This window comes from Colletes latitarsis, chromosome 12, assembly GCF_051014445.1.
Source record: "Colletes latitarsis isolate SP2378_abdomen chromosome 12, iyColLati1, whole genome shotgun sequence".
NCBI lineage: Eukaryota > Metazoa > Arthropoda > Insecta > Hymenoptera > Colletidae > Colletes > Colletes latitarsis.
In genome coordinates, this window is record NC_135145.1 from 21,557,839 (window position 1) to 21,581,781 (window position 23,943).

General features: G+C 43.0%; 1 protein-coding gene across 5 annotated transcripts in view; it reads right to left on the reverse strand.

Annotated features, from left to right (window-relative positions):
* Positions 1-4,047: 4,047 nt before the first annotated feature.
* The window catches only part of Sema1a (semaphorin 1a), a 365,473-nt gene continuing 345,577 nt past the window's right edge, over positions 4,048-23,943 (reverse strand). For 3 of the 5 annotated variants that reach the window (XM_076779613.1, XM_076779614.1, XM_076779615.1), the window contains exons 3-9: positions 23,165-23,574; positions 13,375-13,463; positions 11,736-11,877; positions 10,967-11,315; positions 10,135-10,754; positions 9,842-10,052; positions 4,048-9,634 (exon numbers count right to left, since the gene is read on the reverse strand). In XM_076779613.1, coding sequence (XP_076635728.1) covers positions 9,364-9,634; positions 9,842-10,052; positions 10,135-10,754; positions 10,967-11,315; positions 11,736-11,877; positions 13,375-13,463; positions 23,165-23,574 — 2,092 coding nt within the window. In that variant the 3' untranslated portion in view covers positions 4,048-9,363. The remainder of the gene's footprint in view (positions 9,635-9,841; positions 10,053-10,134; positions 10,755-10,966; positions 11,316-11,735; positions 11,878-13,374; positions 13,464-23,164; positions 23,575-23,943) is intronic. The other 2 variants (XR_013080845.1, XR_013080844.1) reach the window with 2 other exon arrangements.

The window sequence follows — 23,943 nt, forward strand, 5'->3', positions numbered from 1 at the left end:
GTCTTATTTTGGCCTCCAGAATCCCCCATTAAAATTTCTCCCAGGGCTGCACACCCTGTATTCAGAGGGCCAATCTACAAACCTCCCATTTAATTGATTCCACCAACAAAAATTTGCATAAAGATTCACAGTCTATCTACAAACACTAATCTCTTCCCTTAACGCACTATTAAATAAAATTATTTACAAATCAGTATACGCACGTAACAGTATACACAAATTAAATGAAACAATTATTCAAATTACAGAGAATTCTAACGCAAATTTTACACAAAGTGTTCAGCCACCCATGGGAAAAATTTTACTGACCCATTCTACAGCCAAAACTAAGACGAAAATGAAGAATACCAATTTCTCGATCGAGGCTTCGTTAAAAAGTTATTAACGTTCAAAGTTCTGCCTGTGACACTGGCGCACGCAGTTGTGCGCATCCACAGGCGCAACTGTTAATAACTTTTTAACGAAGCCTCGATCGATAAATTGCTATTCTTCATTTTCGTCTTATTTTGGTCTCCAGAATCTCCCAGTAAAATTTCTCCCAGATCGAACACCCTCTCATAATTCATCCTGATTTAGTTAACAGTGTGCACCGAACCTAAATGGCCACAAGGTCCACGCGGGGGCGAGGGACGCGGAAACGAGGTCGTTCAACATCCGCCTCGGAATCCACAAAAAGCACTCGTTTGCCAGCATGCTTCTCCTATGTCAGCATTCACGCTACGTGTCAGCCGATAGTAAATCACTACTGTACCTTTTTTTCGCGTTATGATATTTTTTACTTTACTTTTTTAATTATTTTCTGTTTTTTTTCTCTTTTTTTTTTTATTCACCATTAATAGTAGACGCGCCTCTACCCGGTCAGCCTACTTGCGAAAAAATCTACTATTTATCGTTCCCCCATTCACTCTCCGATTTTCTTATCCCCCCCCCCCCCCCCCCCCCTCATGCAACCCCCATTCTAACCCATGCACACCCGAAAATCTTGCGTGCTTCGTCGCGCTGGCGCCCCCCAGCGTTTCTTTTTTTTTCATTTTTCTTTAAAGAGTATTACGTAATATCATCCTCGTGTCGTTACAATATAATTATCGGCAATAATATACCATCGGTATTAATGCAATATTATTAGGTATCGTTAATATTATTATTAATTATTATTCCCCCGGGGTACTATACTCTTTTAAAATCGGTCCGAGCCGTGTGAACAAATGGAATTCCCCTTCTCTCGTCGCTCTCATCTCTCCAACAGTCACGCAACCACACACGCATCGGTTAATCTCGAAAATGGTGTTCTCACTAGTGAATTACGGCGAACAATTTAAGTAAAAGGCCCGACCCTAACGTCATCGCCGAAATCGCGACTCTGGCCAATGGAAATCCATTCTCAAACGAGAAAACTAAAAAGTAGTGCTTTGACACGGACACGGATGAGATTGCTAGTGAAGGAAAGCTGTGGTTCGGTCGTAATTGACAGTGAATGCTCCCCAACGACAGACATTGTTGATGGCGAAAATGGATTTCTGCAAGATCGATCTTTCATTTCGAAGGGGGGTGGTTTCGATCCGTGCCAGAGTCGCGGCGCCTCGAGGCTCCATTTTCACACGCACACTCACAGAAAATCTCGCGAACGTCTGCTGGAAGGGTGGAACGCCGCGCGCCCGCGCACCCCCGGCCGAATTTCTAACAGTTTACAGTAAAAAATAGCGTAAACGGCACTGTATTAGGAAGAAGCAAAATACGTGTTACGTTTCTCGTTACTTTATCGTTGAATAAATACTATATGCGTTTCGTGATCGTTTCGTTATTTTTCTCTCCAGCCGCTGAAAAGATCTTCGTTTTTTAGTTCTCGATTATTTTAGCGTTTATCGGTGTGATTATTACTCCGTTGGTTATCGGTAATTATTAATTAGCGTTACGATGCTGTAAATCGGTGCTCGCCCGTGATCGGAACGCGCGACGAGGGCCCGCGAGAGCCTCGGGCCCTCTCTCTCTCTCTCCCGTTCATTTCCTTCTGGAAAAACCACCAAAGAGGAAACAGAAGAAGAGAAAAGAAACGAAGGGTCTCTATGTATACGTGGACTATGTATAGATGCGTATGTATACTCGTTCTCACACACTCGTTCCCATTCTCTAATTAATTCTCACTTAATTACAAAGCACGAAAAAGGACTCGCCGGATCCCTCCCCCCTCTGTCGTCGAGGGACGCAGTGGATCGACGGGAAACCCCCCCCCCCCCCCCCCCCCCCCCCCCCTCCTCCCTGGAACGACGAACGAAAATTTATCGATTTCGTTTTCGTAACATTACGATTCCCAACAATTTTTTTTTTTTTTTATTTTTTCTCCAAAGAAATTTCAATCCGCGCTCGTCTGTTCCCGGGAGGTGGGGGGGGCGATCGGACGAGCTCGACCCCCTCACGCGAAATTACGCTCAACGCTAATAGTTAAATCTCATAACTTTAGGTACTAATGTGTTTCATCCTCGACTTCGTCGTTTTCATCGCTTTTTCCCCCCCCCCCCCTTCCCCCCGCGAATTATTCGAGTACGCGAACCCCCCGTACAACTTTCTCCTCCCACCCCCTATATCATTGTAAAACTATGACGTCTAAAATGTTTCGAATTAACGCTAGATCCTCGATATTAATAATCAGATCGGATAAATTAATAGTCGTTAATAACCGTGTATGTATCCAACTAGGCTAGACTTCGACGGAAAAATATATTTATAAAAAGTTATAATATTAATATACGTTTCAAGCGTTCTATATATATATATTTTTTATTTATATTTATTTATATTTATATTTATATTTATATTTATATACCATTCGCTAATCCTCTACTTACGTCTAAGCTTTCATCGTCGAACTCTTGTCTTCGTACATGCTTGCGATCTCTAAACCGTGTCTCTATGTGTGTGTATACCTGTGTGTACGTGTAACGTATGTGTGTGTGTGTGTGTGTGTGTGTGTCTACCTAATATTTTTTTTTTCTCAATTTAATAATCGTAATAACTGGCTAAACTTTTTTTTTTATTTCCTCTCACGCCTCTCAAGCACACGATCATTCGCTCCCCAAAACATTTCCACCCTTATTTTCGTTCCCTTGCGCTCCCGGTTAGAAATGTACAGACAAATTAAACTCGAGCCCTCCGATTGAAATTAAATAATGCATGAAATCCCTCGTCCCCTTCTCGCCCCCCCCCCCTCTCAAAAATCCATCTCCAGCTTGGAAACATTCAACCACCCCTTCGCGAACAATTTTTCATCGTTTTTTGTTTATTTTCTTTTTTTTTTTAAGTATCTTGGATGGAATCCGTTCCTTATTGGCTTAAACAACATCGAATCAACGTCTAATCGACTCTTAATAAATATCGTTAAAGATTATACAATTCTGTTTCTCACCCCCCCCTTGCTAAAGTTCATAACGGCGATTCGTGTCCCATTGGTTTCGAAAAATATCTCTCTGATCCGGTTTTCCATGCATTACTTGATTCCAACGTTCTCAAACGCCATTCTGAACCCCCTCGTGTCCCTCCGTCCACGCGGAGCCTCGAGGCCCCCCTCGACCCGGTTCGTTCGCCCCTCGAGAAAGGTACAGCGAAATCAGCCAGTGTAACTTTTTGGCAAAGTGGGGGGGGGGCGGGGGAAACGTCCAGTAAACAGATACAAAGACTCAACAAACGATCGTTGCGGCTCAAGGGGGGGCAGGGGGGGGGGGTAAATATAAAAATAGCAAAGTTCCGACGGGCGACGAATACGGGTCCAAAGGTGCTCGAGGTGCACGGGACAGCAGGGTTGTGTGTGTGTTTGTGCTAAGGGGCCATTTTGTGCGCCTCCACGTTCCGAGCCATCGTCGCGACGACCAAAAACGGTGCCTACGTTTACGTGTTAATATCTTTGGTATCGTGCCTGAGTCTTTCGTTCGCGAAACGATCGCTAAAGGGTGATTATTTGTTTCGGTAGAACCTTAACCGGATTAAAACGCTCGGTTTAGTCGTATCAAACTTAGAAAAAACACGGTCCGCTCCCTGACGAACGAAAGCAAGCCGTTTATAGTTTTTTTTTTTTTAAAAATACTACTCACCCACCCCCGGGAGGGGGGGCAGGTACAATTAGATATTTCGTAACGACGAGAAGCGTCTCGATTCTACAATGGCAGCTTCGAAACGCGCGGGTTACCCGCGCCTCTGTGTGTTTTTTGTGTTTTCATATTTTTTTTTTCTTTTTTCTTTTCCCGTTTGTATGCACGTGTATAAATCGTGTCCGTGTATAGTCGCCACGCTGGCCACGTCCCGGCTGCTTTCCACGCTTTACAGGGGGGGGTTCTTCTAGAATTCGTAGCGTGGAAAGGGCCCCGGGGACGGCAGCGGGTATTACATTTTGTACTGTCGACAAAGGAAACCGTGTTCGTGTTCGTCTTCTGCCGATCTAGACGGTACTCTAAGAACGAGGAACGGATAGACGGGGCCCGCCCCTTCTCGAGAGGAGTTCTTTGTCAGTCTTACCGTTTTAAGGGGGGCGAGTGTAAACAAAGGGCGGGCCGTTTCGTTTCTCGGTTTTGGAAATCGGGCCGGTCGACGACAACAGAAATTAAATAACGTGCACTGTCGGTCCTCGTGTGTTCTCGGTGTATGTCGTGTGCGTGTCGAACAAGAACGAAACGAGAAGAAAGCGGCGTGACACCCACGCTCGACTCGGGGAACCTCCGGGACGCTGCGACTCGACGGTTCTTAATAACAGAGGGCTTCGAAACTTGCGCCTCTATGCGATCCTTCCTCCGTTTGGACTGTAAAATCCACGTTTCTGTATGCTCGATATCCCCTGGGGAGTGTACAATAAAAATTACTAACAGAGAAGCGTCCATTTTGTAAGAGTCAAACACGACTAACGCGTTCACTGTCCGGTCTCTTGGCGGCGTATCTAAATGCATGGGGCTGTGACCCGTATACGAGCCATGGACAGTGGACGCGTTAACCCCTTGAGGCTACGTCATCGAGTCAAAATCACAAATCTAGTCCTCTCTTTCCACTCTCTGGACTGTAAAATCCACGTTTCTGTATGCTCGACATCTCCTGGGGAGTGTACAATAAAAATTACTAACAGAGAAGCGTCCATTTTGTAAGAGTCAATCACGACTAACGCGTTCACTGTCCAGTTTCTTAGCGGCGTATCTAAATGCATTGGGCTGTGACCCGTATACGAGCCATGGACAGTGGACGCGTTAACCCCTTGAGGCTACGTCATTGAGTCAAAATCACAAATCTAGTCCTCTCTTTCCTCTCTCTGAACTGTAAAATCCACGTTTCTGTATGCTCGATATCCCCTGGGGAGTGTACAATAAAAATCACTAACAATTTTGAAAGAGTCAAACACGACTAATGCGTTCACTGTCCGGTCTCTTGGCGGCGTATCTAAATGCATGGGGCTGTGACCCGTATACGAGCCATGGACAGTGGACGCGTTAATCCCTTGAGGCTACGTCATCGAATCAAAATCACAAATCTAGTCCTCTCTTTCCTCTCTCTGAACTGTAAAATTCACGTTTCTGTATGCTCGATATCCCCTGGGGAGTGTACAGTAAAAATTACTAACAATTTTGAAAGAGTCAAACACGATTAATGCGTTCACTGTCCGGTCTCTTGGCGGCGTATCTAAATGCATGGGGCTGTGACCCGTATACGAGCCATGGACAGTGGACGCGTTAACCCCTTGAGGCTACGTCATCGAGTCAAAATCACAAATCTAGTCCTCTCTTTCCTCTCTCTGAACTGTAAAATCCACGTTTCTGTATGCTCGATATCCCCTGGGGAGTGTACAATAAAAATTACTAACAATTTTGAAAGAGTCAGACGCGACTAACGCGTTCACTGTCCGGTCTCTTGGCGGCGTATCTAAATGCATGGGGCTGTGACCCGTATACGAGCCATGGACAGTGGACGCGTTAACCCCTTGAGGCTACGTCATCGAGTCAAAATCACAAATCTAGTCCTCTCTTTCCACTCTCTGAACTGTAAAATCCACGTTTCTGTATGCTCGATATCCCCTGGGGAGTGTACAATAAAAATTACTAACAATTTTGAAAGAGTCAGACGCGACTAACGCGTTCACTGTCCGGTCTCTTGGCGGCGTATCTAAATGCATGGGGCTGTGACCCGTATACGAGTCATGGACAGTGGACGCGTTAACCCCTTGAGACTACGTCATCGAGTCAAAATCACAAATCTAGTCCTCTCTTTCCTCTCTCTGAACTGTAAAATCCACGTTTCTGTATGCTCGATATCCCCTGGGGAGTGTACAATAAAAATTACTAACAATTTTGAAAGAGTCAAACACGACTAACGCGTTCACTGTCCGGTCTCTTGGCGGCGTATCTAAATGCATGGGGCTGTGACCCGTATAAGAGTCATGGACAGTGGACGCGTCAACCTAACCCAGACTTAACCCCTTGAGACTACGTTGTCAAGTCAAAATTACAAATCTAGTCTTCGAAACTTGCGCTTCTATGCGATCTTTCCTCCCTCTGGACTGTAAAATCCACGTTTCTGTATGCTCGATATCCCCTGGGGAGTGTACAATAAAAATTACTAACAATTTTGAAAGAGTCAGACGCGACTAACGCGTTCACTGTCCAGTCTCTAAGCGACGTATCTAAATGCATGGGGCTGTGACCCGTATACGAGTCATGGACAGTGGACGCGTTAACCTAACCCTTTGAGGCTACGTCATCGAGTCAAAATCACAAATCTATCGAAACTTGCGCTTCTAGGCGATCTTTCCTCTCTTTGAACTGTAAAATCCACGTTTCTGTATGCTCGATATCCCCTGAGGAGTGTACAATAAAAATTACTATCAGAGAAGCGTCCATTTTGTAAGAATCAAACATGACTAACGCGTTCACTATCCGATCTCTTGGCGGCGTATCTAAATGCATGGGGTTGTGACCCGTATACGAGTCATGGACAGTGGGCGCGTTAACCTAATCCAGACCTAACCCCTTGAGAGTACGTCAAGTATCAAACATCTGTTCTTTCTCGTGGCCATTCCTTGCACGAGTAAATTTAAATAAAATTCAATACGTTTCAAAAATTATTCATCAAAGGGTTAACCTTCACTATCATTATACAGGGTGTTTGGCAGTATGTACTACAAAAATAAGACTAAAATGTTATGTAACAAAAGATTCGTAAATGCTTTGTTAAGAAGTTATGGTAAAGATATTGAAGATGTAAACGCTGTTGAATAATGTTTATGACGTTGCATATATATCTCGTCTTGTCCTGTGTTAACCCTTAAATGGATTATTGCGGTCCTCCGCAAGTTTAAACTAACAATTTGTTTAATACATTCACTGTCCATGACCCGCACATGGGTCACACCACCGTGTTATTAGATACGCCGCTGAGAAACCGGACAGTGAACGCGTTGATACCCGTAAATGCAATTATGTAAAAATTGATATCATCCCTCGTCAATTCATCACTTTTTAAATACTTCGAAGGAAAGTTGATTTCCATTTATTAATTCGATAAAAATCAACGTTAAGTGAAATAATTCGATTGAGGCTGAGAGTCCAGTTAAGGGTTAAACTGAGAGAAACAGCGTAATTTATGGATTATTTTCTTACGTAACATTTCAGTCTTATTTTCATTTTTTATTTCCGTAGAAATTTAGACGAATAAAAGCGCAAGTTCTCGACGCATCGTATAATCGGGCCAGTTCCGAAAAGGGGACCGTCGATCGCAGCGTGCATCGGCGTCCATCGTCTGAAATTCGTCGAAGAGAGTCGTACCACCCTCCCCCGACCGTCTCGCTCCCTCTCTCTTCCCCTCTCTCTCTCTGAACGCCTAGAAAACATCTTGTCATATAGAATATATCACATACGCGTTACCTCTAAACACACTGAAATAAGAAGCACTTTAAGATAGATTTCTACGTGTACCATCGGGCTCAGATTTCTAGATGGACCGATTCTCTCGTCCCCCATTTTCCCCTCTGTCGTTCGTAACAATCCTTCTAACCGTTGTATAATGTTACTCTTTTTCAATTTCTTTTTGTATATATTATTTACATACAAGCCCCGTACTCTCTCTCTCGTTCCTTCTCCCATTCCTCCTCAGTTCTCCCTTAGACACACCTGTCACACACGCTTTCTCTCCCCCCCCCCCCTTACTCTCTTCGCTCTTACGTATATTGTGCAGGTGGTAGAAACGCGCGTCTCCGAAACGTACATACGACAAAATTAGGAATCGGCCGCGGGAAACATGTCGTTGGCGACCAGACTGTAGTTAAACCCTCGCTCCACGGAACATAACCCCCCCACCACGCATCAAATGTCCGTTTAAATCGTCCCTTTGCGTGGCAAAGAGTCAAGAGAGTCCGAGCTGATCGACCAACCCCATTCCTGAAAAGGCAACGCGCCGATCTCCGCGATTTTACGGGGAAACGATCACGTTGCGTGTCGCGTGTCGCGTGATACGCCCTCTCACGGTTCCCAAAGCATCTCTCTCCGAGTCGACGCTCGAATTATTGTTCCTCTCCCTTGATTTCCAGGCACGCGGTAGTATTACGCGAACAATAATGGCACTGTCGATCGCTCGTTAAATATTACAACATTAGAAAAATCGCGACGCGAGTCCCGACGATAGTCTCTTTTAATTGACTTCACGCGAGAAGTAAACCTTGCCGCGATACTACGCGCTTCGGGATGAAAACTACGGAGATCGACGCGGGATGCCGCCACCGTCGACCGAGCCTCGATCGACGCGACCTCTCGCGCGGGGAAACGCCTGTTCGACGGTCCCCGGACTCGATCGACGCTCGTGTTGTGCAGTTAACCGTCGATTCCAGCGGTCTGTGAACGCAACGCATGGATAACACCGCAACGGAACCGGGCAAAAAACCAGGGAAAGTCAGCGCGCACAGGCCGATTGGTTTGTTCTCTCCAGGGCACGACGACTCGCGTGAACGCCTTACTATACAGGATCGGAACGCGCAGCGGGACCGTAGAACGGCGTCCCGGCGGCTGGCGTCGCGTAACAAGAAGCGGAGTACGACGGCGGCGGTGAGGTGGACGCCGACGCCGACGACGACGACGACTATGATCGGTAGATGAAGCTGCACGGTGGCGTAGGCGGCGGCGGCGAGCCGCCTGTCATGGCCATCGGTACGAGGGTCGGCGAGGGTGACGAGGAGGGAGGCGACGGGGAACTGGACGACACGCTCGACGGCGGCGAGGGCGACTCTAGCGCCCTCGGTCCCGCGAGCTCTCGGTTCGACTGTCCCCCGGATGTCACAATCGCGTTACGGCGATTGCGAGCTGGCCGTCCTAGGCTCCGGTGACGGCCGCCTCCCTCCTCGCTCGTTTCTCAGAGATAAACCTTCTTCACGCTGCGGGTGGTCGCGAACCCGTCGTTGCGTCGATACGCGTCGCCCTGGTGGGACCGCAGGGTCCCGAAGTTGTCCCTGGGCCCGCGGAAACCGTACCCGTCCGGGAACTGGAACAGCGTTTCCGTAGGCGTAGGTGGCGGCTTTCGCATCGTCCCCTTCGGTGAATGGAGCTTGGGTGGCTGGGGGACCAACACCGGCTCCGCGTACGTCACTTCCTCCTGAGGCAGCAACTTTGGCTCCGGTGCTAGCCTAAATGCATCGAACTCATTGTCAATTTGCTCTGTCTTTCCTTCGGATCTTTTTGACTAGAAGAGATCATTGGGGTGCAGACTACTTGACTAGGTGTACAGAGTGTGTTATAATTAATTAAACTATACACGGGCTCAATACTAAGTGGAAGTTGCCAGTCATCGAATGATCTCTCCTTAGAAACTTAAAATAGTCAATTGTCCTCACCTGTTAACATTCTGGCGTTGTTCAAAGTACTCGTACTCCGTGTCCGGGTACGGCAGATTGTCGTCCTCGTCTTTCCTGCATTTCCTGTCGCACAGACAGCCGGCCACAAAACCGACCAACAGTGCCGCCAATGCACCGGCTACCACCGCTATCACCAAAGTCTTCAAGGAGTACTGCGGCGGTGGCGAGTCTGCTGCAGTGACCTCTGGACCTGGATCAGAAAAGAAACTCAAATGTAACCAAGTTTTTGATACAATAAACACTATCGTAAGAATCCTGGGGTTGTCAATTACCTGAACCATTCTGTTCCTCGTCGTCTTGCATGATGTTGATGATCTCCCCACCCTGGCCCTCCTTGTTGGGGATCATGGAGTCTTGGGGGAATTTGTTCTGGTTCGCGGAAATGGCGCCTACGCTTCCAGCGTCCTTGTTCAGACCTTTGCTTGGCGGGCAGGAGCTGTGCAACCCTGTCGCGACGCTTTGCAGGAACCTGCTGGCGTTTGTGGCTACTGGTCCTACCAGAGCTCTGCATTTGCCCTCCACTTTGTCCCAGGCGCAATAAGGGTCTTGCAGGGCCACGCACTCGCCACACGAGAGGATCCTATCGCTGTAGCAGCGATGGAGCCTCAGAGCCTGGACCTGGCTGTCGGCGATCACGACCAGTCTGCCATCTTCGAGGCCGTCGCCCGCCTGCGACGCCCTCACCACTTTTATACCCCGCACTGGCACCGTAGACGGGAACGCCTGGATCTCCTCGATCACCACCGGGCTGACCTTCGTGTGGGTGTCAGCAGACTCCGCGTTCACCGCCTTGATCACCTTCCCGTTGTCCGTGCCGATGAACAGCACGTCGTACGTCTTTCCGCTGGGGGTCTTCACTTGGGGGTCCACGGCGATCTGTGTGAACCTGTAGCTGAAATTTCGAAAGATATCTCGTCAGAAAATACACTCCAGACTGTCGACTTTACCGACTGCTAATCTACCAGTCGGTCTGTTACCGACCGCTAGCCTACTGACCGACGTTTTACCGACCGCTAGCCTACTGATCGACTTTTTACCGACCGGTAGCCTGCTCATCGGATATCGGAGCGGTCGGTAAAGGTATTTGTCGACTATTGCACTTACTGGAAGCTGGTGCGGATGACGATGGGCTGCCCAAAGAAGCTGGGAACCAGCTCGTCCATGAGAGAGTGCGTGTGGATGAAATTTAGCGTCAGGTCGGGCAAGGTGCGTGAGTCGTTGACGCACTGACCGGGTCTCGGGTCCGGGACCTTGGCGCTCTGCACGGGCAGCCAGTTGGAGTTGATGGCGCTCTGCTCCTTGAAGTTGCCCTTGAAGGTGTCGGCGATGTCCTGCAGGGAGAAGGCGCAAACCGCCGAGCCGCTGATGCTGTTCACAGGGGTGGTGAACGTGCCGTATATTAACTGAGCCGACTTATTCCCGTACTGACCCGATATCAGCTCCGTCGTTGATTCTGCGAATAACGCCCGTTGTAATTTTCGCGAGAGCCCTTTGTTTGCGCGAACGCACTCGCCCCCTGGTCGCGGAGACATTTACGAGCGGGCTCGGCGAAATTTATTTCCCCGATCCCACCCCGACCAGGCAAACGCCGCTCTTTAATAACGCTACTCGACCGGGGAAAAAACACTTCTCGCGATTCTGATGTCCAACTCTCTGTTGCAGCATGGCCTTTTGGGGGTCTCCGCTCACATTTTGCGAAGTTAGAAGTGTTTGGTCGAGTAGCGTACGGATCGATCTCCGAATGTTCCGTCGATTTTTGCAATTCTTTTCTTTGTTTGAAGATATTATTCACCGAGAGAGGGGTAATATTCGTCGGGTTGAAACGGAGATCGATCGCTGGAGCCGTCGAAGGGGGAACAAAGGCTGTACTTACGTATTTCATTGAAGTAAAAAGGAAAGTCTCCGGTGACGGAGCAATTAAGACGAGACTTCAGGAACGAGGTCCACCTATTGCGATACCGATGTGGCCCGCCTCGATCATACTTACAGACCCTCGCCACGCGAGAATAAACGGTCTGAAACACGAAACGAGTGCATGAGCGCGAATAGACCTGGCCAGCGATGGGATCAAGTACCAAACGAGTAGCTCCATCCCAACAGAGACCTCTCGAGGCCATTCGTAAATTATTCGAACATCAAAAGCATGTGCCCGGCGGGATCAAACATGGTTATCGTTTATTCTGAAATTCGAAACCAGCTCATACAGTGCATGTACAATGAATTTCTCACGAATAGTACTTGGTTGTCGGGGCTTTGATTCGAATTTGCGAGTAAATATTGACTCGATCCCATCGCTAATTCTGGCCTCCACCGCGAACCGTGGATCCGGGTCGTTGACAGTTGTTTGATAAGATCGCGCCTCTGTCGATCTCTTGATTATCTCTGCATACACGCGTCAGAGATGAGACGAATTTTATACGATATCCTGACGAGCAGGAAGAACTCGTTGGCGGCACCTTTGTCGACAAATTGGGCTCGAGGCTCGCCCTAGACGCGAAAATTGTTCGTACACTTTGAGAACGAAGCTCGAGCACCGCTCCAACGAGTCCTTCACCGTTACGATGTCGTCACATCGAGTTCCAAGCGACTGTATTCGGCCGAGAACACGTTCCCACTGCTACAAGGCGTGGCGCAAGGAGTCATTAAGACGCTTGAAAAGGGTCGGAAATGGTCGACTTTTATCCTTGGTCGAAATCGACCGCTATCGCGCCTTTTCGAACGAATTTACCCACCTTGGTAGACATTTATATCTTTTATGATTGTATTTATTGAGATAAAACCTACTTTCGACGATAAAAATCAACGTCTATGTAATTTGCGCCACTGGTAATAACGTTTTACCGACTGGTAGCCTATTAATCAACTTTTTACCGACCGGTGACCTACATAATCGACATTTACCGACCGGTGACCTACATAATCGACATGTTACCGACCGGTGACCTACATAATCGACATGTTACCGACCACTAGCCTACTGGTTACCTGTTTTCCGCCAAAGCGTACCAACTGACAGCCTGTCAGCCTGTCCACGTTATTTATATCCTTTTTACGATTGTATTTATTGAGATAAAACCTACTTTCAATGATAAAAATCAACGTCTATGTAATTTGCACCACTGGTAATGACGTTTTACCGACCGATGACCTACATAATCGACATGTTACCGACCGGTGACCTACATAATCGACATGTTACCGACCGGTGACCTACATAATCGACATGTTACCGACCACTAGCCTACTGACAGCCCGGAGTCAACCGTTATTGGTCGGTAAAGTGTTAAATAGCGACGTTTGACGGGGTTTTACGCGCAGCAGTGGGTACGACGCAGTAAAATATTAAGGAAGGGAGTATCGCGTTGGACAGGCCCGTGGTTCGGCCGTTAAAGTTCTCGAGGGTCCGTAACAGTTTCGGGATGTTTAATCGTCGTCGATTTTCCGGTCGTTTCCCGGAATGGATCCACGTTCGCGAAACTAATTGCGCAATTAAGCGTCGCGCAACTACTTACCTTGCCGCAATTGATATATTCCACGGCGGTCTCCCGGAAGAAGAAGTAGACGAAGTCTCCCTGGGACATGGAGCTCACGAAGTTCGGCGCTGCAATTAGAATCGCGCATGGCATTACAAGGCTATTATTGTTATTACGTTGGGACGCGACGGTAAATGGCGTCCGTAAAGTTCCCTTATAAATAAACGAACGTGATAACTAGCCGGACGGGGACAATGGACGCAATAAACTATAGAGATAACGGTGGCTGGGAAATAAAGACGCGTCGTTCGTTAGAGATTCCCCGGGTTCATGGAGAATCGTAAGCCCCTGTTTGTTGGCAGAGGTTCGTAGGAGGGAGGAGGGGGGGGCACAAATGGAAGGATAATCCCGGCGTTGTTTCCATCGGCGTTATCGATTCCACGTTAAAAAATCATTACACCCCTTTCGGGGGTCGTTTCCAATTACTGGCCTGGCGGATCTCGCCGTCGTAAAAATCAATTTCAACCACCGCTATGGCGCCGGGAGGACCGCGACAGCTTCTCCGCGGGCGCGGAAATAAGCCAACTACGAATACGTAAGAGGCCCCTTTATTTTCTCGGGGTTATTCGAGCGCTGTCGCGCGGTGAAACGACGCGGTTCCCTCCCCCCAGTCACCCCCCCCCCCCTACGCTCTCAATTTTTCTCTCCTATTCGCTCGTCGCGCACAAGTGCCCGATAAAGTGAGAAAACTTTATCGATTTATTAACTTGACAGGGTTTTCATAAGCTTCTTAGGATTCATAAAGTAATATTAATCTCGCGCGCCCGCGTAGGTATATCCGGGGGGACGGTCTCCCATAAATTTCCTCCCCCGTTTCTCTCTCGTTTCCACCCCGCTCTTTTCTTTTCGCGTTTAACCGCGCCTCCATCGAGACAAAGTGCACCGAACGGAAGCAAGATTTTTACAAGTTCATCCCTTAAAAAAAAAAAATCCTTTTTGCTCTGTGGGGGGGGGGGGGGGGGGGGGCAAAAACTGTCAGCTCGATACAGGAACGCGAATAATTATTCGACGAGAAGAAGCGACGACCTAATTAGTCCGCCCGTCCAAAAACGAAAATTACCGCGATACCGTGCACCGGGGGTGGGTTTTTTTTTCATCCCCCCTCCGGAGGCGTCAACAGTGATTTCGATATTTGTCCGCGACGGGAATTCCGAACGGGAGGGAGCGAGACGGGGAAACAGAGGGCAGGGAGGGTGGGGGAAAATTGAATTTTCAACGAACGGAGGGAAAATCAATATTATCCAGCGGGCGGAGAAACTTGATTAGCGCTCGTAGACCGTTCAATTAAAATACTCTAGCGGACGAGTCAACTCCCCCGGAACAAGGCGACGCGTCAATTCTATCGCGTCCTCCGGCTTCCGGACACCACGAAGACGCCTCGAGACGTCGATACACGCTCGTAAAAATTTACCACCCCCCTCTATGCGTACTGTCAACCCCCTCGACAATCTCGTAATTCTTCCAACCTCGAATATAAATTTTTAAAGGGGTAGTAACTTCGTTTTTTCGCGACGTGGACGCAGTGGGTCAGGATACGAAATAATTTATTCCACAGGGGAACTACCCTTAGCAAAATATCGAAGTGGAGGGATATTTTAATATTGTTATTTTATTAGAGTGCTTTTTTAAATTGTAAACAGCTTCTGAATAAAAACGTAGCTGTTCAGAATTTTGTAATAAGTCATTCTGGGGGAAACCACCCCCAGAAAAGTATGTTAAAATTGATGTAACTCGAGGTGGGGATCTATTTTAATATTGTTATTTTATTAGAGTACTTTTTTAAATTGCAAACAGCTTCTGAATGTTTACGTAATGGTTCAGAATTTTGTAATAAGTCATTCTAGGGGAAACTACCCCTAAAAAAGTATGTTAAAATTGACATGTATCTCGAAATGGAGGTCTATTTTAATATTGTTATTTTATTACAGTTATGTAAACATTCATAAGCTGTTTACAATTTTGTAGTAATTCATTCTAAGGGAAACTACCCTTAACAAAATATGTTAAAATTGACATGTATCTCGAAATGGAGGTCTATATTGTGGGATTTCGTGGGTATGTGTAATGACCAAAAATGATTGTAATCGACTCCTGTAACCAAAAATAATTTTTTTAGAATCATTTGAAATTTTTTAATTTCGTCGAAAAATTTAGGCACCTATTCGAATTTTTTTCTCGAAAATGCGTAGGATTTCGTGGGTATCTGTAATGACCAAAAATGATTCTAATTGACCCCCGCAACCGAAAATAATTTTTTCAGAATTAAAAATTTTTTTTTCGTCGAAAAATTTAGGCACCTACCCCCTGTCGATTTTCCTTAAAAATTAGTTTTTCATTTTTGATACTTTTATTTGACGCCCCACAGAAAAGTTGTTTAATACTTTTTTGTAGGTACCTATGGGCTCTACTTCAGAAAAAAGTTTCATTGAAATATATTCACTATTATAGGAGTTATGGCTGTTTGAAACTTTGACTATTTTTATGGGGTTTTTCTAATTTTAAGGGGTCAAGGAACAACCTTTCGAAATTTTTTTGAATTTCTACATATTCTCTAGCAAAATACGCGTCATTTGCTTTTTTAAACATTAGAATTCGTCAATCCGTTCAAAAGTTATGACATTTTAAAGATTCGCATGAAATTTTCGTGCAACATTTCTGGCCATAAATTACATTTTCGATTAGGAATTTTTTTCTCGAGAATGCGTAGGAATTTGGGGGTATGCCTATTGACCAAAAATGATTATAATCGACCCTTGAAATCGGAAATAATTTTTTTAGAACGATTTGAAAAATTTTTTTTTTGATCGAGAAATTTCACACTTTCTCGAATTTTTTTCTCGAAAATGGTTAGGATTTCGGGGGTATGCCTATTGACCAAAAATGATTACAATTTGTCCCTGCAACCGAAAATACTTTTTTTAGAACGATTTGAAATTTTTTTTTTGGTCGAAAAATTTCACACCTTCTCGAATTTTTTTCTAAGAAATGAGTAGGTTTTTGGGGATATGACTCTTCACCAAAAATGATTATAATTGACCCCTGAAGCCAAAAATATTTTTTTTAGAACGATTTGAAAAAATTTCAGGGAAACATATCAACGGTATGGTCAGACATGACATTTTTCGGTAAGGAATTTTTTTCTCGAAAATGGTTAGGATTTCGGGGGTATGTGTAATGACCAAAAATGATCGCAATTGACCCCCGCAACCGAAAATAATTTTTCCAGAACGATTTGAAAATTTTCAATTTAATTGTTAATAACTTTTTAACGAAGCCTCTATCAACAAATTGGTATTCTTGATTTTCGTCTTATTTTGCCCTCTAGAATCCCCCATTAAAATATTTCCCAGAGTTGACCGAACACCCTGTATAAACATTCACAAGCTTCTCACAATTTTGTAATAATTAATTCTAGGAGAAACTACCCTTAACAAAAAATGTCAAAATTGCCACATATCTCAAAACAGAAGTCTATTTTAATATTATCATGTGATTACAATGTTTCCCCAAATTCTAAATAAATATTTCATAAATTATACTGCTAATGTTTATGTTTATTTATTCAAGATTTTAATTTTCAAAAAGCTACCTAAACCACTCAGCATACAAATACACAAAAAATACAAATCTCAAAAATAAAAACAAAATAAAAAATTAAATTATTATATTCAAAGGTTGACAAAGCTCCAAATCGATTAATTTTGTTAATAAAAATTTGCAAAAATATCCCACAGTCTATTCATGGTAAAGAAAATATGAAAAGTGTTGATTTGTGTACGTGGGGAGGGTCGAGAGTGTTTCTGAACGAAATCAATGGGCAATTATGATCCGGAGGGTGGAATTTCCGGGGAGGGGGTGGCCCGATAAAAGAGTTAGCGACAACAGTTGGTGGAAAAAGCGTGCAGCGGAGGTCGTCGAACGGGGCAGAGGCACTCTTTGATCCGGATTAAAATTTCCCATCGACGGAGACGTATTTCGTAGGGAACGGGGGGGTGGCCGAGGGGGGTTGCTGCTTTGTCATTACACAGGTATGGAGGGGTCGTGGAATAATCTCTGCGAGCGCGGAGCCTGGCGAAATCCACGTACACGCACGGTTAATCTCGGAATTACACCGTGTGGATTAAAGCTGAAGCGCCGACGGTCGTTGCCGCGGCCGATCGCGACGTTTCGAACAATTTCTCACCCCCGTGGCTACGGGCCAGGAATTTTCAAAGTCGAGAACTACGACCACGGAATGGCTGAACGACTTATTCGTGAAAGTTCCCCGTCGAATCGAATCAGGATTTTTTTAAACGATGATAACTTATTTTAAGTGTTCCTTGAAACTTTCGGGGGTGGTATTTCAAAGAAAATTGGTAGGGTTAAGTTATCAGAGCTTTGGAAAGTCATTTCACAAACCCACAGAATGATTTACTGTTTCACAGACTCACAAAATTATCTACTGTTTCACAGACTCACAAAATTATCTACTGTTTCACAGACTCACAAAATTTGTTTGAAATATGAGATGATTTCACTGTTTCACAGACCCACAGAATTATCTTGAAATATGAAATCATTTCACGATTTTATTAACACACAGAATTATTTTAAATTGTGAGATCATTCCACTGTTTTCCAAACCCACAGAATTATCTTAAAACACCAAATCATTCAACTGTTTTACAAACTCACAAAATTGTCTTGAAATATGAGATGATTTCACTGTTTTCCAGACACACAGAATTATCTTAAAATATGAAATCATTCTACTGTTTCACAGATCACAAAATAACCTTGAAATATGAAAGCATTTCACGATTTTACTAACACACAAAATTATTTTAAATTATGAGATAATTCCACTGTTTTACAAACCCACCAAATTATCTTGAAATGTGAAATCATTCCACTGTTTTACAAACCCACAGAATTATCTTAAAATATGAAATCATTCTACTGTTTCACAGATCACAAAATAACATTGAAATATGAAAGCATTTCACGATTTTACTAACACACAAAATTATTTTAAATTATGAGATAATTCCACTGTTTTACAAACCCACCAAATTATCTTGAAATGTGAAATCATTCCACTGTTTTACAAACCCACAGAATTATCTTAAAATATGAAATCATTCTACTGTTTCACAGACCCCAAAATAATCTTGAAATATGAAAGCATTTCACCATTGTACTAACACACAAAATTATTTTAAATTATGAGATAATTCCACTGTTTTACAAACCCACCAAATTATCTTGAAATGTGAAATCATTCCACTGTTTTGCAAACCCACAGAATTATCTTAAAATATGAAATCATTCTACTGTTTCACAAACCCACAAAATTGGCTTCAAAAATGAGATGATTTTACTGTTTCACGAACCCACAAAATCATCTTAAAACATCGAATCATTCAAATGTTTCACAAACCCACCAAATAATCTTGAAATAAAAAATCATTCCACTGTTTTACAAACCCACAAAATTATCTTAAAACATCAAATCATTCAACTGTTTCACAGACCCACAAAATAATCTTGAAACATCAAATAATTCAACTGATTCACAAACCCACCAAATAATCTTGAAATATGAAATCATTCCACTGTTTTACAAACCCACAAAATTATCTTAAAACAGCAAATCACTCCACTGTTTCACAAACCCACCAAATAATCTTGAAACATCAAATAATTCAACTGTTTCACAGACCCACAAAATTATCTCAAAACATGAAATCATTCCACAGTTTCACGGACCCACAAAATTATCTTTAAAATATAAAATCGTTTCACAAACCCAAATGGAACAATTTATTCTGGAGAACAATTTGATTTAAATACTACGGGAAACAAACTAAAAATTTAAAAAATAATTAGTAAGTGCAGCAAATAGAATGAAACATAGTGCGATCTAATTAAAAGGAATTCTATCTATTTCATAGAGTTTGAATGTATTGATTGGATCGATGTTGTTGAAATATTTTTTTATTGTCTTTTGTCTAATTGGCGTAACAGAGTATTGAGCTGTAAAATTTCTGGACATGGAACGTGGCAATTAATTTCTATAAAAATAATAAATCGTTTCTCGACTATTGTTAATCGTAATTAAGAGTAGAAAGATATTTATAAAAGGTTTTAATTCATCAAAATTAAAGAATTATTTTACTATTTCATAGCAATCATGAAATTAGAAAATATACATCAAATTTGTTCACTATTTTATAATAATCATGAAATTAAAAATATACAGCAAATAAAATGTCAGAATTACTTCAAATTAATTCTGCATTTTTCCTTCATTTTACAGCAATCATTAAATGAAAAATATACAGCAAATAAAACGTAAAAATTAGAATTTTTATTTAAACATTTGCCCCCCAAGTCGAGGTTAAAATTACTCCCAACGACAATACGCAGTCGTGGGTGCATTTATTTCACTAGGAATCTGTTTTATGAGTGAATTGAATAAAAACAGAGACTCTGTCGCGTCAAAGAAGCGGTTCCAATACGCCTGGCGGCCATATTGCTTCGTCGCGAGGAAAACTTTTCACGTTCCTCTTATTTTAAAAAAGAAAACAAAGCAAGTATTATATAAAGTCAGTCTTTATTTATTTTTACCCGCTATTCGAACTATTTTAAATTAATTAAACCCCTCGAAAAATTCAACCCTTCGGCGAGAAAAATAAATTTGACAAATATTTAAAAATTTCTACGGACTGGTTATTGATAAAAAATTGACGGTTTCTCTGGTGAATTATTTTTCCATTTCCCAATAACTGATCGCTTTTCTTACCAGAGAATGCAAAGTTTTCCTTCCACTCTGGCGAGGACCTTTTAGTATAAGGGAGCAATAAATTCCTTCGACCTTCTTCCACTATCAAAAACACTCTGGGGCTGTTTACCTTCAATACCCCATCGAGTCCACCCTTATTTTAATTTTTAAACGGGAACATCGACGTTACCAACGTCGATTCATCATCGTACCCTCCCCCATCCGACATATCATCCCCTGTTTGGCATTTTTCTAATTCCTTTCCCCCATTTTGATACGCGACTTTTTAGCCTCTTCGAAGGGTATCTGTTTGCTCAAACACGTCACGACGGTTCCTCTGGATCCCGAATTTCCATTAACGCGATCCCTGCGTCGATTTAAGACGGAAGGGTAGTTCGAGAAATTGCTCTCCCGAACGTTTCACGACAAATTTAATTGGCTGTAATTTATTTTATAGCGTCATTCACTTCCTTCTCTTGAATTCGAATGATGCAGAGGGCTCCTCTTTGTATAGTTTCCCTCATTCTTTCGCGCGTCACGTGCACCAAACATGGAGGAACCATAAATCAGTGTCACACACGTCACGACGCACGTTATTCGGAATATTCGTTGGTTACATTTTACTATTTCTTCGACACAAACTGTATTCGAACTTTATTTAGTTACTGTTGCTTTGTGAATGTATTTTAAAAACGATCCTCGAGGGATTTATCGAATTTAATCGAGTGAAACATTTATTTAATCTAAGTGGTTGGACGTTTTTCAAATCGAATTTTTTACTGGCCATTTTATAAAGGATGAACCCAGACCACATAGCGTTTTCGAATATTGGAACAGAAACGAAGTTTTGTAATATTCATTCAATTTGAATGGGAGAAATCGTTTTGAGTAAAGGGTTGTATTTTGAATAATCATAAAGGGTAGAATTAGGTGAAAGAATTCTTATTTTCTAAATAGAAAAGGCTTGTGACGATATATCGTTTTTAAATAACACTTTCATTGCCACGGTGGTCACCGGTGACCGTCACTTTGAATTTACAAACCTGTAATACTTGTGAAATTGTAAATAATGCTACTGTAACGTGGATTATTGTGAAATTTAACATTGAATTATCGAATATTTCTGTTTTCCACGATGTAATGTGAACGAATGTTGGTGGAAGATGGTTTTCTTTCGAGAGATTCTCAGGTGAAAACTAAGTACTGGTCGTAGGGGCTCTTGGACTCATAACGGGGTATTTAACGACTCGAAACAGATATTATTACTATGTTTTAGAGACAAAAGGCTTGCTAGGATATAAAATTTCTGTATTAATATAATAATTGACTTGGTGGTCACCGGTGACCGACACTTTTGACCTCACAATGTGTTGCAATACTGTTTACAATGGAAGAATTCTAATGTAAAATTGTATATAACGCTATTTTAATTTGGAATATTGTAAAATAACAAATTTAGCATTTTAATATACGTTGGTCACCGGTGACCGACACTTTGAACTCATTTATTGTAATATTATTTACAAAGGAGGGGCCCTAAAATTGTAAATAACGCCATTTTAATTTGGAATATCGTTAAATTCACCATTCAATCACAGAATATTTCTAAATTTGACGCTATAATGTGAGAAATATTGATAAAAGACGATTTTCATCGAGAGATTCTCAAGTGAACACTGACCGTTGAGGCTTTTGGAGTCATATTGCCAGACAAACGAATTTAATGATTCAAAACAGATATTATTATCATGTTTCAAAGATAAAAGGCTTGTGACAACAGACAAATTCCGTATTAACACTTTGAACTCGCGTGTAGCAATATTATTTATAAAGTAAGGGCCCTGAAATTGTAAATAACGTCATTTTAATTTGAAATATCATTAAATTCACCCTTGAATCATTGAATATTTCTACGTTTCACACTATAATATCAGAAATATTGATGCAAGACGATTTTCATCGAGAGATTCTCAAGTGAAGACTCACCGTTGAGGCTCTTGGAGTCATATTGCCAGTCAAACGAATTTAATGATTCGAAGGAGATATTATTATCATGTTTTAAACACAAAAGGCTTGCCACGATATAAAATTTCTGTATTAACAAGATAATTGCTGTGGTGGTCACCGGTGACCGACACTTTGAACTCACGTGTAGCAATATTATTTACAACAGAAGGGTCTTGAAATTGTAAATAACGCCATTTTAATTTGGAATATCGTTAAATTCATCATTCGATCATAGAATATTTCCAAGTTTGACGCTACAATGTGAACAAATATTGATGCAAGACGATTTTCATCGAGAGATTCTCAAGTGAACACTCACCGTTGAGGCTCTTGGAGTCATATTGCCAGTCAAACGAATTTAATGATTCGAAGGAGATATTATTATCATGTTTTAAAGACAAAAGGCTTGCCACGATATAAAATTTCTGTATTAACAAGATAATTGCTGTGGTGGTCACCGGTGACCGACACTTTGAACTCACGTGTAGCAATATTATTTACAACAGAAGGGTCTTGAAATTGTAAATAACGCCATTTTAATTTGGAATATCGTTAAATTCACCATTCGATCATAGAATATTTCCAAGTTTGACGCTACAATGTGAACAAATATTGATGCAAGACGATTTTCATCGAGAGATTCTCAAGTGAAGACTCACCGTTGAGGCTCTTGGAGTCATATTGCCAGTCAAACGAATTTAATGATTCGAAGGAGATATTATTATCACGTTTTAAAGACAAAAGGCTTGCCACGATATAAAATTTCTCTATTAACAAGATAATTGCTGTGGTGGTCACCGGTGACCGACACTTTGAACTCACGTGTAGCAATATTATTTACAACAGAAAGGTCTTGAAATTGTAAATAACGCCATTTTAATTTGGAATATCGTTAAATTCATCATTCGATCATAGAATATTTCCAAGTTTGACGCTATAATGTGAACAAATATTGATGCAAGACGATTTTCATCGAGAGATTCTCAAGTGAAGACTCACCGTTGAGGCTCTTGGAGTCGTACTGCTCCGTTTGCAGCGGCTCCCTGTAAATGATGGGGTCCATCCCCGCGAAATCGGCCACCGTGCCCGTGTAGAGTTCGCCATCCACGTAGACGAAGGTGCTGTTGTGTCGTGGGTCGTAGGGGCACTTCGCCTGGCCCACCTTCTCGTCCAGTATCGTGTAATTCCCGGCGTGCACGCCGTACTGCCGGCACATCGGTTTGAACGCGTTCGTGGCGCAGACCAGCAACGTGCTCGCGTCCATCTTCACCAGGATGCGAACGTAATTCTGACAATTCTCCTCCGGCGTGCCTTTAACCAGGCACATCTTCACGTCGCTGTCCGACGAGTACCAAGTCAGCCTCTGCTGCTCGGTCAGATCGGTCAGGCTCAGGTTGTGCACGAGATTTCTGCAACGGGTGGAAAAAGAGGTTTCTGAGATTGAACGCTGTTGGGCGAGCCACGAACCGGCCCCTTTGTGCGCGACAGTCTTTTCAACGTTCGCTGAATGGCGCAGTTTGTCAAATGGAACATCCCTGGAACCAGCCAACCGGAGCCCGATAATCGTATAATCGACTCGATTTGTCTCCCTACGGTTTACATTTTCTGAAAAGCCGCACTTGATATAGTTCGATTTATATTTCCAAGCATATTTTCGAGAGACTTTTTGGGGATTAGAGTACCTGCAGTTAACACTTTCTGGGGGGAAATATCTAGAAGGTAATTAATTAAAATATGAAATTAAACGTTTTAAAGTCAATGTTTTGCTGATTCACAAA